Source organism: Sapajus apella, unplaced genomic scaffold (genome assembly GCF_009761245.1).
Source record: "Sapajus apella isolate SASKATOON/1434 unplaced genomic scaffold, GSC_monkey_1.0 scaffold6, whole genome shotgun sequence".
NCBI lineage: Eukaryota > Metazoa > Chordata > Mammalia > Primates > Cebidae > Sapajus > Sapajus apella.
In genome coordinates, this window is record NW_022436946.1 from 2,963,125 (window position 1) to 2,975,366 (window position 12,242).

The window sequence follows — 12,242 nt, forward strand, 5'->3', positions numbered from 1 at the left end:
CCTGTTATTTGCCCAAAGGCGTTTTAAGCTCTGGTCATATTAAACTATTAGCAGTTTTCCAACAACATCCCCCTTTTGATTATGTCTTTGTGACTTCTAAGATAACTTTGCCCTGCTCTTCGCTATCTTATCCACCACTATTATCCTTTAAGACCAAGATCATATACCCTGAATTTGATAAATATTCCAACACCTTTTACCCAAATCCAGTCACCACTTATTTGTTTCTACAACATGGTATACCTGTCTTTATCAGCACTTATTACAATGTGTCATATTTATCAGTTTATAGATCATTTTCATTGACTTGATGAGCTCTTCAGGGCAGTATATTTTCAGTATTTAATCTCTGGTACACAGGAGGTGTTCAATATAAGTTTATTCAACGAATCAATATTTATTAAAAACGAATGATTATCACTGACAAAACAGCTGTTTTCTAAAGTTTTAATTTTGCCAGTTAGAATGCAGAATGTATTTTGTAAGTGCTACACTTGTTACACTGCAGTTATGTTCTCAGTCTAGCGTAGCTATCCAGTAGAGTAGCATTGAGTCTACTGTGCACTTAAAGTGCACTAAGGGGAACTTAAAATGTGACTAGTCCAAGTTAAGATGTGCTAAGTACACACTAGATTTCAAAGATTTAGTAGGAAAAAATAAAATATCTCAATTTCATACATAATTATAATTTGATTCCATGATGAACTAATATTTTGCATATTTGGGGTTAAATAAAATGTTATTAAAATTAGTTTTACCTCTTTCTTATTACTGTTTTTAATATGGTTACCAGTAAATTTAGAATTACACATGGAGCTCACATTACCTTTCTACTGAACAGTGATGTTATAAAAAATAAAAAGACAAACTGAAGAATCACACTGCTAATATTAATAATGCTAGTCTAAAATAGGGGGTTGTTCCCTCCTTAATGAGTATACAGAGTTGATTTACAGCTGGACTTGGACCCCTGAATATCTGTTTTTTGTTTTGTTTTGTTTTGTTTCTTCACTTTGGGCCAAGAAAAGGACAATGGGGTTTATGATGTGTTGTTTAAGGCCCAAAACTTCCCTGGTAGCCACCAGTGCATAGTTTTACTGATGGTTGTCAACTGGCCTAGCTGATTATTAGCAAGACTGGCTTGATCATTACAAAGCCCTCCCTGAGAGTTTCTCTGGAGCTCTTCAGAAGTCAAATCTTGGTGACTGGAGGCTGACTCAGCACAATCCTCCTGTGTTAAGTAAGTGCTCACTGGAAGCTTGCATTTGGGATGGATGTTTCACAGTGCCTGCCTATATTCTCTTTCTCCTGCTGTATCATTATGCATTGCCTTTAAATGAAGGTCTTATTTGAGTATACTCTGTGGAGTCTAGTAAGTCTTTTCAAATACATAAACTGGGGAAAGCTTTGTGATGAATTATATAAGGAACTGAGGTATGGTTTTATTATTCATTGTATGTTTTATGCTTCAGGTGAACCTTAAAAGGAGATTAATAGAATTCTTTGCACATCTTGTCCTTAACATATTAAACTGATGTACTTAGGTGAACTTTATTTTTATTTTTCCTTCAGTGAACCTAAACAGAATAAAAGTTCCCAATCTTGGTTTACTTCTTGATATATGGATTGACTGTACTGCTGAATAAGCTTCAAATTTAAAATATCATTTCCTTAAATTAGCTCCTAGCCCAGGAGGAATAATTATGTGAAAAGTTCAACCTAACCAATTGTCGCCTAAAGATCAATGACAATGGAAACGTCATTGAAACTATAACTGCAAAAAATCCAGAAATTGGCTCATGTCCCAGTCCAGACCTAGAAAGGATGGTCTCCAGACTCCCTTTTTAAGGGCTAGTTTTCATCTCTTAAAGGATTTAAAACCTTAGTAGGAGTAGTTCTAGTCATATTATAAACCTGTCTTACACTCTCATGTCTCTTGCCTCTCCTTGTTAGAAATATTTAATCAACCATAGAAGCTGTAATAACCAGGCAAACTACCACTCAACTAAATATCAACTCCTGCCGAATGAAAAACTAACTAATGGTGATGGTTTCTATTAAATTTCATTTACACAAAAGAATCAAAGAAGGGAATAATGTGGGAAAGGGGAAAAGAAATTAATTTTTTCTTCCTTTCTATAAATTAACTTCCCTGAGTCCTTCCCAGGGAAGGACTGTTAGTTTCTGTAACACAGCAAAGGTCATGAAAAAGGCCTAAGCAGGCTGGACTCCGGCCATCTAGGCAGTGTAGCAAAAGGCAACAGATGAGGCCTGTGCTAGAATCCTTGAGCTCTACAGATAGCAAGCATCTGGGCTACACAGCAAAAGACATAAGTAAGCCTAAGTTACATGCCTGTCGTTGCTTAACAAATCGTTTTTTCTCTATACCTGCAAACTTGTTTTTGCGCCACTGTGGACTTCATGTATAAAAAGTCAAGCCCTGTCTTTGTTAGGCACTCAGCCTTGGGATGCTAATCCACTGAGCCAGGGGCCACCTTAATAAAATCCTCCTGTTTCAAAAAAAAAAAAAAAAAGTCTATGGGTTTTGACTGTCTAGCACAAGCTTGTCCAGCCCATGGCCTGCAGGCCATATGTAGCCCAGAACAGCTTTGAATGTGGCCCAACACAAATTAGTAAATTTTCTTAAAATATTATGAGATTCTTTTTCTTTTCCTTTTTTTTTTTTTTTTTTTTTTAAGCTCATCAGCTATCATTATTGTTAGTGTATTTTATGCATGGCCCTAGACAATTCTTCCAATGTAACCCAGAGAAGGCAAAAGATTGGTCACCCCGGTCTAGCATCTCCATTTCCTTAGGAAACCATCCGATTCTGGTAAAGTTGACAAGCACAGAAAATCTTACTCAGCAACACATCACCCCCATCCCCATGCTACAGGGGAGGTCCTGTGGGGCCCTGACCCGGCAAATTACAAAACCAAGATGAGTGCTTCAGGGTAAGAATGGGAGCCATGCCAATACTACCAAAGTTATTCCCTCCTAAATAATGAAACCCTATCTGCCATGGTAGAGAAACAAGCAAAAAGAGAAACACCTTACTCCTAGATATAGAGAAATTCAGAATTTATGGCCTGCTGAAAGGAAATAACTGCAGACTCATTATACGGACCAAATCCTCCTTAATTTGCATATATTCACTAAACTTCATAGCCTAAAAATCCTGTTCAACCTTGCCATTTTACAAATAATAAAACTTAAGTCTCAGAGAAAAGAAATTATCTCCACAAGGCATTTCACACAAACTTGGAAATAGATTCCAGGTTGTCTGATTGCCAGGGAAATGTTTGAGATTCATAAAAATGAGAGGACCTATGACTTTTTTCTTGTTTTTGGTAGTCAAATATAACATGTTGAGTCTTAAAGTGAAGAAAAATGCTCATCTTTAATTCAGTATCTTTAAAACTTCTTTCACTATAACATACTTTTTCCACCAAACAGCTCATCAATATAAGGAAAACTGGTCTTTGTGGAATATATTTTGGGGGTTCACTAATCTTCTCTACTAAATATATTTTTGTGTGTGTGGAATATATTTTGGGGGTTCACTAATCTATTCTATCAAATTGTTATTTATTTGGTAGAATAACAATTTCCATACCTATATTTACTAGAATCATATATGAATAGCACATTATAATTTCCAGGTAATTACAGTTACATTTTGATTGTCCCATCCACAGCTAAGAAAAGTGTCTATCACATAGTAGAACCAATAAATATTTGTAGAATTAGTAAATATAATCCTCACAACAGCTGCATGAGACTAGGTTAAGACTAGGTTAAGTTTCACTGTTATTTTTATTTACAGATGAGAATATTAAGGCTTGGAAATGTTAAATGACTTCCTAAAGGTCACAGAGCCAGAAACTATGGAATTTGTGCTTACCTACAACTCTCCTGGCTTTGAAATCCCATGTTATATAAGTGTAACTTTACATCTTCTGAACAGATTCTTCAAGGATATCTTAGCCTATTTTTAACACTAAACACACTAACACTAAAAACCATAGTAAAGTACTGGCAGGAGTCTTAAACTATAATCTGTTCCCAGCAATCAAGGTAATACTGTAAATGTTTTTTAAGACTAAGATACTTGAACAACCATGAGATGAACTTAAATTAGAAAAAATGAAAAAGTACTCAATTGTAAAAGGCTAGTTTATTTAATTTACCATAACCGTTTGGTTAGAAATTAAGAGCAAGAAACCACAACAGACAATAGTAATGAGAAAATAGAACGAAATTATTGAAACAGTTAATAATGAAAATGATATACCACAAACATGATCTCTATGGAATAAACAATACCTTGTTAAGGTACGCAAAATGTAGTTCTGTGCTTTAATGTCTAAAAATGTACTCAGCTGGCCGGGCACGGTGGTTCACGCCTGTAATCCCAGCACTTTGGGAGGCTGAGGTGGGTGGATCACCTGAGGTCAAGAGTTCGAGACCAGTCTGGCTAACATGGTGAAACTCCATCTCTACTAAATACACAAAAAATTAGCCGGGTGTGGTGGCGGGCACCTGTAATCCCAGCTACTTGGGAGGCTGGGGCAGGAGAGTCACTTGAACCTGGGAGGTGGAGGTTGCAGTGAGCCAAGATCACGGTACTGCACTCCACCCTGGGTGACAAGAATGAGACCTCATCTCAAAAAAAATAAAAGTACTTAGCTTTGCCATGAGTTCAGTTGTAGAGTCAACATTAATTTAGCTTTGGTAGGTTACCTGTCACCCGCTAGTTTTTACTGCCAAAAAGAAATCTGGAAACCTTATTATCCTTGAATGGAATTCAGATTTTTGAAATGTAATTTATATAAAAGAAATATGCCTAACTTTATATAAAATAAAATTCGGACCATCTACTATTAGACTGCTACACTGCACACAAATGCCATCCTAATTTTTAACACCAGCCACAAAAAACATCCACTTTATTTATATTTCGTCTGGATTCTAATTTTGAGAAAACATTAAGTCACATATTGTCCTACTTGCTTAGAAATAATTTTAGCTAGTGACCCTTTTTCACTAAGACAATATAAACACTGTAGAAACTATTTATACCACTTCCTAAAGTCTGCTCTCAATGACCTGTTTTTAATATAAAAAAAGATTAAGACCATATAGACAATCATTATTTGGCAACCATCATAGTAATAGTTAATTCAGCTAAGAAACATCAACAGATGCTGAAACTAGAGGGGAAAAGTTTGATGAAGTATAATATGTTCAGAGAGTCTCAGAGAACCTCTTTCAAATCAAAATATTTAACAACCGTAAATACAAATTAAATGTATTTATTAATTTCAAAGGTAAAAAGAAAAACTTTTTAATAATGACAGAACTAGCAGAGGACAGAACTTTAATCAAGGATCAAGATATGAGATATTAACAACATGGGCCAAATCAAAAACGAGTTTCACTTGAGAGAATGCCAAAAGAACACCCCAATCCTTTTGGGATACTCCTGCCAAAAACACACAACCTAAATCTCATCATGAAGAAACATGAGACAAAACCAAACTGAGGCATGTTCAATAAAATAACTGACCTATAGTCTTTGTAATTTATCAGATACGAAAGTCAAAAGGTTCAGGAACTGTTCCAGTATCAAAAAGAGACATGACAACCAAACTGAATCCACATAAAACTCTTTTGAATAAAGGCAAAACTTGGTTATATAAAAAATGTCCTTATTTGTAAAGAAAAAAAAAGACCATGAAATATTTGGGAGTAAATCAGCACCGTATTGACAACTTATTCTCAAATAAATCATACGGAAAAAAAGATCCTTTGTACAATTCTTGTAAAACAAAATAAAAACAGATAAACTTCAAGCTACAAAACTAGTATTATATATTTCTATCATCTTTGTCATGAGTTTCATTTTCTTCTGGGTTTGAAAGATTTTTGAACTGATCACACCCTTTCGGTACTTTTTGTTTTTCTGGATTTGTAGGTTCCAGTGGGGTTGGGAGATTCTAAGATTCATGAAAATTTTTAAGAGTGTCATCAAGATGGGGAACCCAGACACTAATGGAAGGAAGGAATAAAATATATTAAGAAAAACTGGAACCTACTATCGTAAGAAATATCCTGTAGATGCACTCATTAACAGATGTGCAGGGAATTTAAAGTAAGTGCTTTCCCAGAAGATGACTGTTGTCAGAAAGCAGTGGTAAAGTATTTCACAATATGTAGTTTCAAGAACTGTTATTTTTCCCAGAAAACAAACAAGCCTAAAATCCCATATGCCACAGACAAAACTTGTTTTTAATTTTACTGTTTCTTTCATTTCTATATTGTAATAAGTCAAAATATATCAACTTTTTTAAAGAATAGGTATGCATATTTTAAGCAAGCAATGAAATATTAGCAATAGCTACAAGGACACTCTTGAATATACTATCAATTTATAGAACAGTTCCTTTAATATGAGTTACCTAAACTCGCCAGGAAGGATTCTCTTGGGGTGAGGGTGGAGAATGCAGATTAATAAAGATTTAATTTAGATTAATTAATTCTAAAACAAAAAGGTGGCCCTTATCATCTGTTTTTAATAAATATTCTAATAACAACTTCTTATAAGCTTTGTAAGTACTACCTATGCAGAAAATAGTTAACACAGCAGGCCTGTGACTACTATTCCTACAAAGATCTGCTTACAAGGTTGGCCCTTGGCTGATGTCTAGGAACTTGGCTTTCAAGAAAACTCTCATTATTCCCTGAGAAGGGTGATTCACTCCACCTAATTGGTTTGTACAAAGAATATAGTTTATGCTGAACCCCTGCCTTCTTTCTGGGAGTCTAGACTTTTGGTACTTGCTAAAGCAGAGGATGCCTACATGACTGACCCCAATAAAAACCCTGGACTCCAAGGCTTAGGTGAACCTCTCTGGTAGATAATATCTCACATATGTGGTAACAACACCTTGCTAGTGGAATTAAGCATATCCTGTGTGATTCCATAAGGAAATAACTCTAAGAAGCTTGAGCCTGGTTTCCTCCAGACTTCATGTGTCTTTTCCCTTTGCAGATTCTGCTTTATGCCTTTTTGCTATAATAAATCACAGCAGTGAATATGACTATATGCTGAGTCCTGTGAGTCTTCCTAGTAAATCATTAAACCTGGGGTGATTCTGAGAACTCCTGACACAATATTTTAATATATAAAATTACCTTCTACAGAGTTCCAAGTATTTAAAGTACAAGTATTTAGAGTTCCAAGTATTTAAAATACAATGTTATTTATATATTAACAATCTGCAACTGATAGCTTTGAGATGGAAAAGCTTAATGTAAATCCTGCATCATTCTCATTTACCAAACTGTTTTTTGGACAATTGAGATATGATACTGAGAAAATAATGTAACACTTTCTCAAATTTCAAATTTGCAATTTCAACTGCAAATATACCTAATTTGAAATTTTATTACCTGGTTGTTAGATACTATTTCTATAAGTATAAATATTTTTAATTCCCTAAAAATGAAAGGAAGTCCATCCTTATCCTCAAAACCAAACAAATCCAATGCAAACTCAAACAAAACAGTTTACTGTACATTACAATTACGTGGTATTTAAAACTGATGCATTCTTACCATGTGGAGTGATTGTCTGTACAGGTTTAGTAGGGGACCTTACATTCCATATAGTCAAGGTGCCATCTGAATGACTGCAAATAAATTGTTTTCCTTCATGATGCCAAGCAACAGAGTGGATCGCCTATAGAAGGATGAAAAATACCATTTAAAAAATCTATTTAAATAGCAAACTATTTGCAAATGATCTCATAATCTATTAGTTTTCATTTTCCTAAGGTTAATATATGAAATTTACATTTCCATAATAATTTGGCCCTCTTGAAATACAAATGACATTTTATTTCTTCATATTAAGACTGTTTTAATTCTTTGTACTTACTTCGCTCCTTAAACCAGCATAAAGAAGGCATGATAGTGACATCTACTGACAAGTTCAGTTAAACAAAATGTTTTCTTTTTAGAATAAACAATACCTAAATATAAATGACCAAGTTATTACACCCAATGTCCCAATGGAAAAGTAGTTGCGTTGACAAGATTAGAATAAAATGTGTTAATTAACCACAATCCTAAGAGGCAAAATGTAAATTTGGATTTAAGATAAACAAAAATGCTTCAGATTGAGCTATAAGACATGCTCCCCATCTCTCACAGTAAATACTGAGGCCATTTTTAATCTGAGGGAACCCTCTTTTGATCAGAAATTTATTTTATACTTCTGGGTCACTTAAAAACTATCTGGAAAATATTTTTATATCACCAAAGTATGATATCCCTCATTTTTTGCCCTAGTATTATTTAAATTTTGGTATGTAAAAGAAATTTTATAAATCACTCTCCCATGTGTCCTTTGAATTAAATCTTTTCAACTCAAGTTGATACAATTTTAGTTCTTAACGGTCAACTAACTTAAGCTACCCTACTGGAATGCAATAAAGAGTGTAGCACAAAAACCATGTAACTGAAACTCAAAACTTCTGTTACATATAAAGCCAACATTTTCTATCACGTCATTCATTTTTTGGTTTCTTTCTATACTTACAAATTTAAGCTAACTATTATCAAATATCTTTTTATAAATCAGATGGATACAGATAATCAGCTACACGTCTAAATGCCAATATTTAACACAATTTTTTTATTCGAAGTACAGATGCTCTTCAATTTATGATGAAGTTATACCCTGATAAAACCATAAGTCAAAAATATTGTAAGTCAGAAATGCATTTAATGCTACCAACATAGCAGATGATTCCTTACTTACAATGGTTCAATATAATACTTTTTAGTTTTAAGATGGTATACAAGCAACATACATTCAGTAGAAACCATAATTTCACTCTAATTCCTAAGGAGCTCCTTGACTTAGGAAGGGGTTATGTCTTGATAAATCAAATGTAAAGTAAAAAAAATCATAAGTCAAAATATTGTAAGTCAGGGACCATCTGCATCTCTTACAAAATTCGAAATAAAATCTTAAAATAACAATAAACTGATACATGCATATGACATTTCAAAAACTCAATTTTAAAATAAGAAATCCCTTAGTAGTCTTTATAGAACATGTGTAATGCTAAAAGCCTATTTAAATGTCTTTTTTTGAATTGATAAGGGAAATACAAGAGGTCTACAATGCTATCTAGAACACAGATAAAAACATCTTAACAGTATCATGCATATATATCATACATAAATATGTATCACATGTAGAGAATTATTTCTACTTTGCTAAAGAAAACAATGTGTATCTTTGTTGAAAAGTGCTTTCTATTTGTAAAATATTATTAATAATTAGGCATTCCAAAAACAAATACTATCTAATTACTGGAACCAGTGGTTCACAATTATTTTGGACAACAGAAACAAATAACAGAAAATATCCCACAAAAAAGCAAAGAAACAACCAAATAGGGACATGCAACAAACACACACTATTTCATTTATTTATTTATTATTTATTTATATTTTACTTTAATTTATGGGGTACACATGGAGATCTTGCAGGATTGTTACACAGGTATACACATGCCATGGTGGTTTGCTGCCTCCATCCCCCCGTCACATACATTAGGTATTTCTCCTAATGTTATCCCTCCCCAATCTCCCCACCGCCTGCTATCCCTCCCCTAGTCCGCTACTCACCAACAGACCCCAGTGTGTGATGTTCCCCTCCTTGTGTCCATGTGTTCTCATTGTTCAACACCCACTTATGAGTGAGAACATGTGGTGTTTTGTTTTCTGTTCTTGTGTCAGTTTGCTGAGAATGACGGTTTCCAGATTCATCCAAGTCCCTGCAAAGGACATGAACTCATCCTTTTTATGGCTGCATAGTATTCCATGGTGTTTATGTGCCACATTTTCTTTATGCAGTCTATCACTGAGGGGCATTTGGGTTGGTTCCAAGTCTTTGCTATTGTAAACTGTGCCACAATGGCCGTATATGTGCATGTGTGTTTATAATAGAATGATTTATAATCCTTTCGGTGTATACCCAGTAATTGGATTGCTGGGTCAAATGGTTTTTCTAGTTCTAGATCCTTGAGGAATCGCCACACTGTCTTCTACAATGGTTGAACTAATTTACACTCCCACCAACGGCATAAAAGCATTTCTTATTCTCCACATCCTCTAAAGCATCTGTTGTCTCCAGATTTTTTAATGATCGCCATTCTAACTGGCATGAGATGGTATCTCAATGTGGTTTTGATTTGCATTTCTCTAATGACCAGTGATGACGAGCACTTTTTCATGTTTGTTGGCCGCATAAATGTCTTCTTTTGCAAATTGTCTGTTCATATCCTTTGCCCACTTTTTGATGGGGTTGTTTTTTTCTTGGTGTAGATTCTGGATATTAGCCCTTTGTCAGATAGGTAGATTGCAAAAAAATACTTTCCCATTCTGTTGGTTGCCAGTCACTCTAATGCTTGTTTCTTTTTGCTGTGCAAAAGCTCCTAGGTTTAATTAGGTACCATTTGTCTATTTTGGCTTTTGTTGCCATTGCTTTTGGTGTTTTAGTCGTGAAGTCCTTGCATATGCCTATGTCCTGATTGGTACTGCCAAGATTTCTTCCAGGGTTTTTATGGTGTTAGGTCTTATGTTTACATCTTTAATCCATCTGGAATTAATTTTTGTATAAGATGTAAGAAAGGGGTCCAGTTTCAGCTTTTTATATATGGCTAGCCAGTTTTTCCAACACCATTTATTAAATAGGGAATCCTTTCCTCACTGCTTGTTGTTAGGTTTGTCAAAGATCAGATAGTTGTAGATGTGTGGCATTACTTCCGAGGCCTCTGTTCTGTCCCATTGGTCTAAATCTCTGTTTTGATTACTGTAGCCTTGTAGTATAGTTTGAAGTCGGGTAGTGTGATACCTACAGCTTTGTTCTTTTTGCTTATGATTGTCTTGCCTATGTGGGCTCTTTTTTGGTTCCATATGAAGTTTAAGGTGGTTTTTTCCAGTTCTGTGAAGAAAGTCAATGGTAGCTTGATGGGGATAGTGTTGAATCTTGGGCTGTATGGCCATTTTCATAACACTGATTCTTCCTAACCATAAGCATGGAATGTTTTTCCATCTGTTTGTGTCCTCTCTTATTTCCTTGCACAGTGGTTTGTAGTCTCCTTGAAGAGGTCCTTCACATCCTTTGTTAGTTGTATTCCTAGATATTTTATTCTCTTTGTAGCAACTGTGAATGATGAGCAACCACTCATGATTTGGCTCTTTGTCTATTATTGGTATATAGGAATGCTTGTGATTTTTGTACATTGATTTTGTATCCTGAGACTTTGCTGAAGTTGCTTATCATCTTGAGATTTTGGCCTGAGATGACGAGGTCTTTTAAATATATAATCATGTCACTTGCAAATAGAGACAATTTGACTTTCTATTTTCTTAACTGAATATCCTTTATTTCTTTTTCTTGCCTGATTGCTCTGGCCAGAACTTCCAATACTATGTTGAATAGGAATGGTGAGAGAGGGCACCTTGTCTAGTGCCAGTTTTCAAAGGGAATGTTTCCAGTTTTTGCCCATTTGGTATATTGGTGGGTTTGTCATACATAGCTTTTATTATTTTGAGATACGTCCCATTGATACCTAGTTTAAGAGGTTTTTTTTTTTTTAGCATGAAGGGCTGTTGAATTTTGTCAAAGGCCTTCTCTGTATCTACTGAGATAACCAAGTGGTTTTTGTCTTTGGTTCTGTTTATGTGATGGACTTATGTTTATAGACTTGCGTATGTTGAACCAGCTTTGCATCCCTGGGATGAAGCCTACTTGATTGTGATGGATAAGCTTTTTGATGTGCTGTTGCAGTCGGTTTGCCAGTATTTTATTGAAGATTTTGCATTGATGTTCATCATGGATAACAGCCTGAAATTTTCTTTTTTAGTTGTGTCTCTGCCAGGTTTTAGTATCAGGATTATATTGGTTTCATAAAATGAGTTAGGGAGGATTCCCTCTTTTTGTATTGTTGGAATAGTTTCAGAAGGAATGGTACCAGCTCCATTTGTATGTCTGGTAGAATTTGGCTGTGAACCTGTCTGGACCTGGACTTTTTTTGGTTGGTAGGCTATTAATTGCTGCCTCAATTTCAGATCTTATTACTGGTCTATTCAGGGATTCAACTTCTTCCTGGTTTAGTCTTGGGAGGGTGCAAGTGTCCAGGAAGTTACCGATTTCTTCT

General features: G+C 34.9%; 1 protein-coding gene across 9 annotated transcripts in view; it reads right to left on the minus strand.

Annotated features, from left to right (window-relative positions):
- STXBP5 (syntaxin binding protein 5) overlaps nt 1-12,242 on the minus strand; it is a 181,028-nt gene that overhangs the window by 98,904 nt on the left and 69,882 nt on the right. For all 9 annotated transcript variants that reach the window (XR_004267725.1, XR_004267723.1, XR_004267722.1 and 6 more), the window contains exon 8: nt 7,621-7,744. Coding sequence is in view for 5 of the 9 variants with exons in the window: in XM_032274510.1 (XP_032130401.1) it covers nt 7,621-7,744 (124 nt within the window). In the remaining 4 variants the exon portion in view is untranslated. The remainder of the gene's footprint in view (nt 1-7,620; nt 7,745-12,242) is intronic.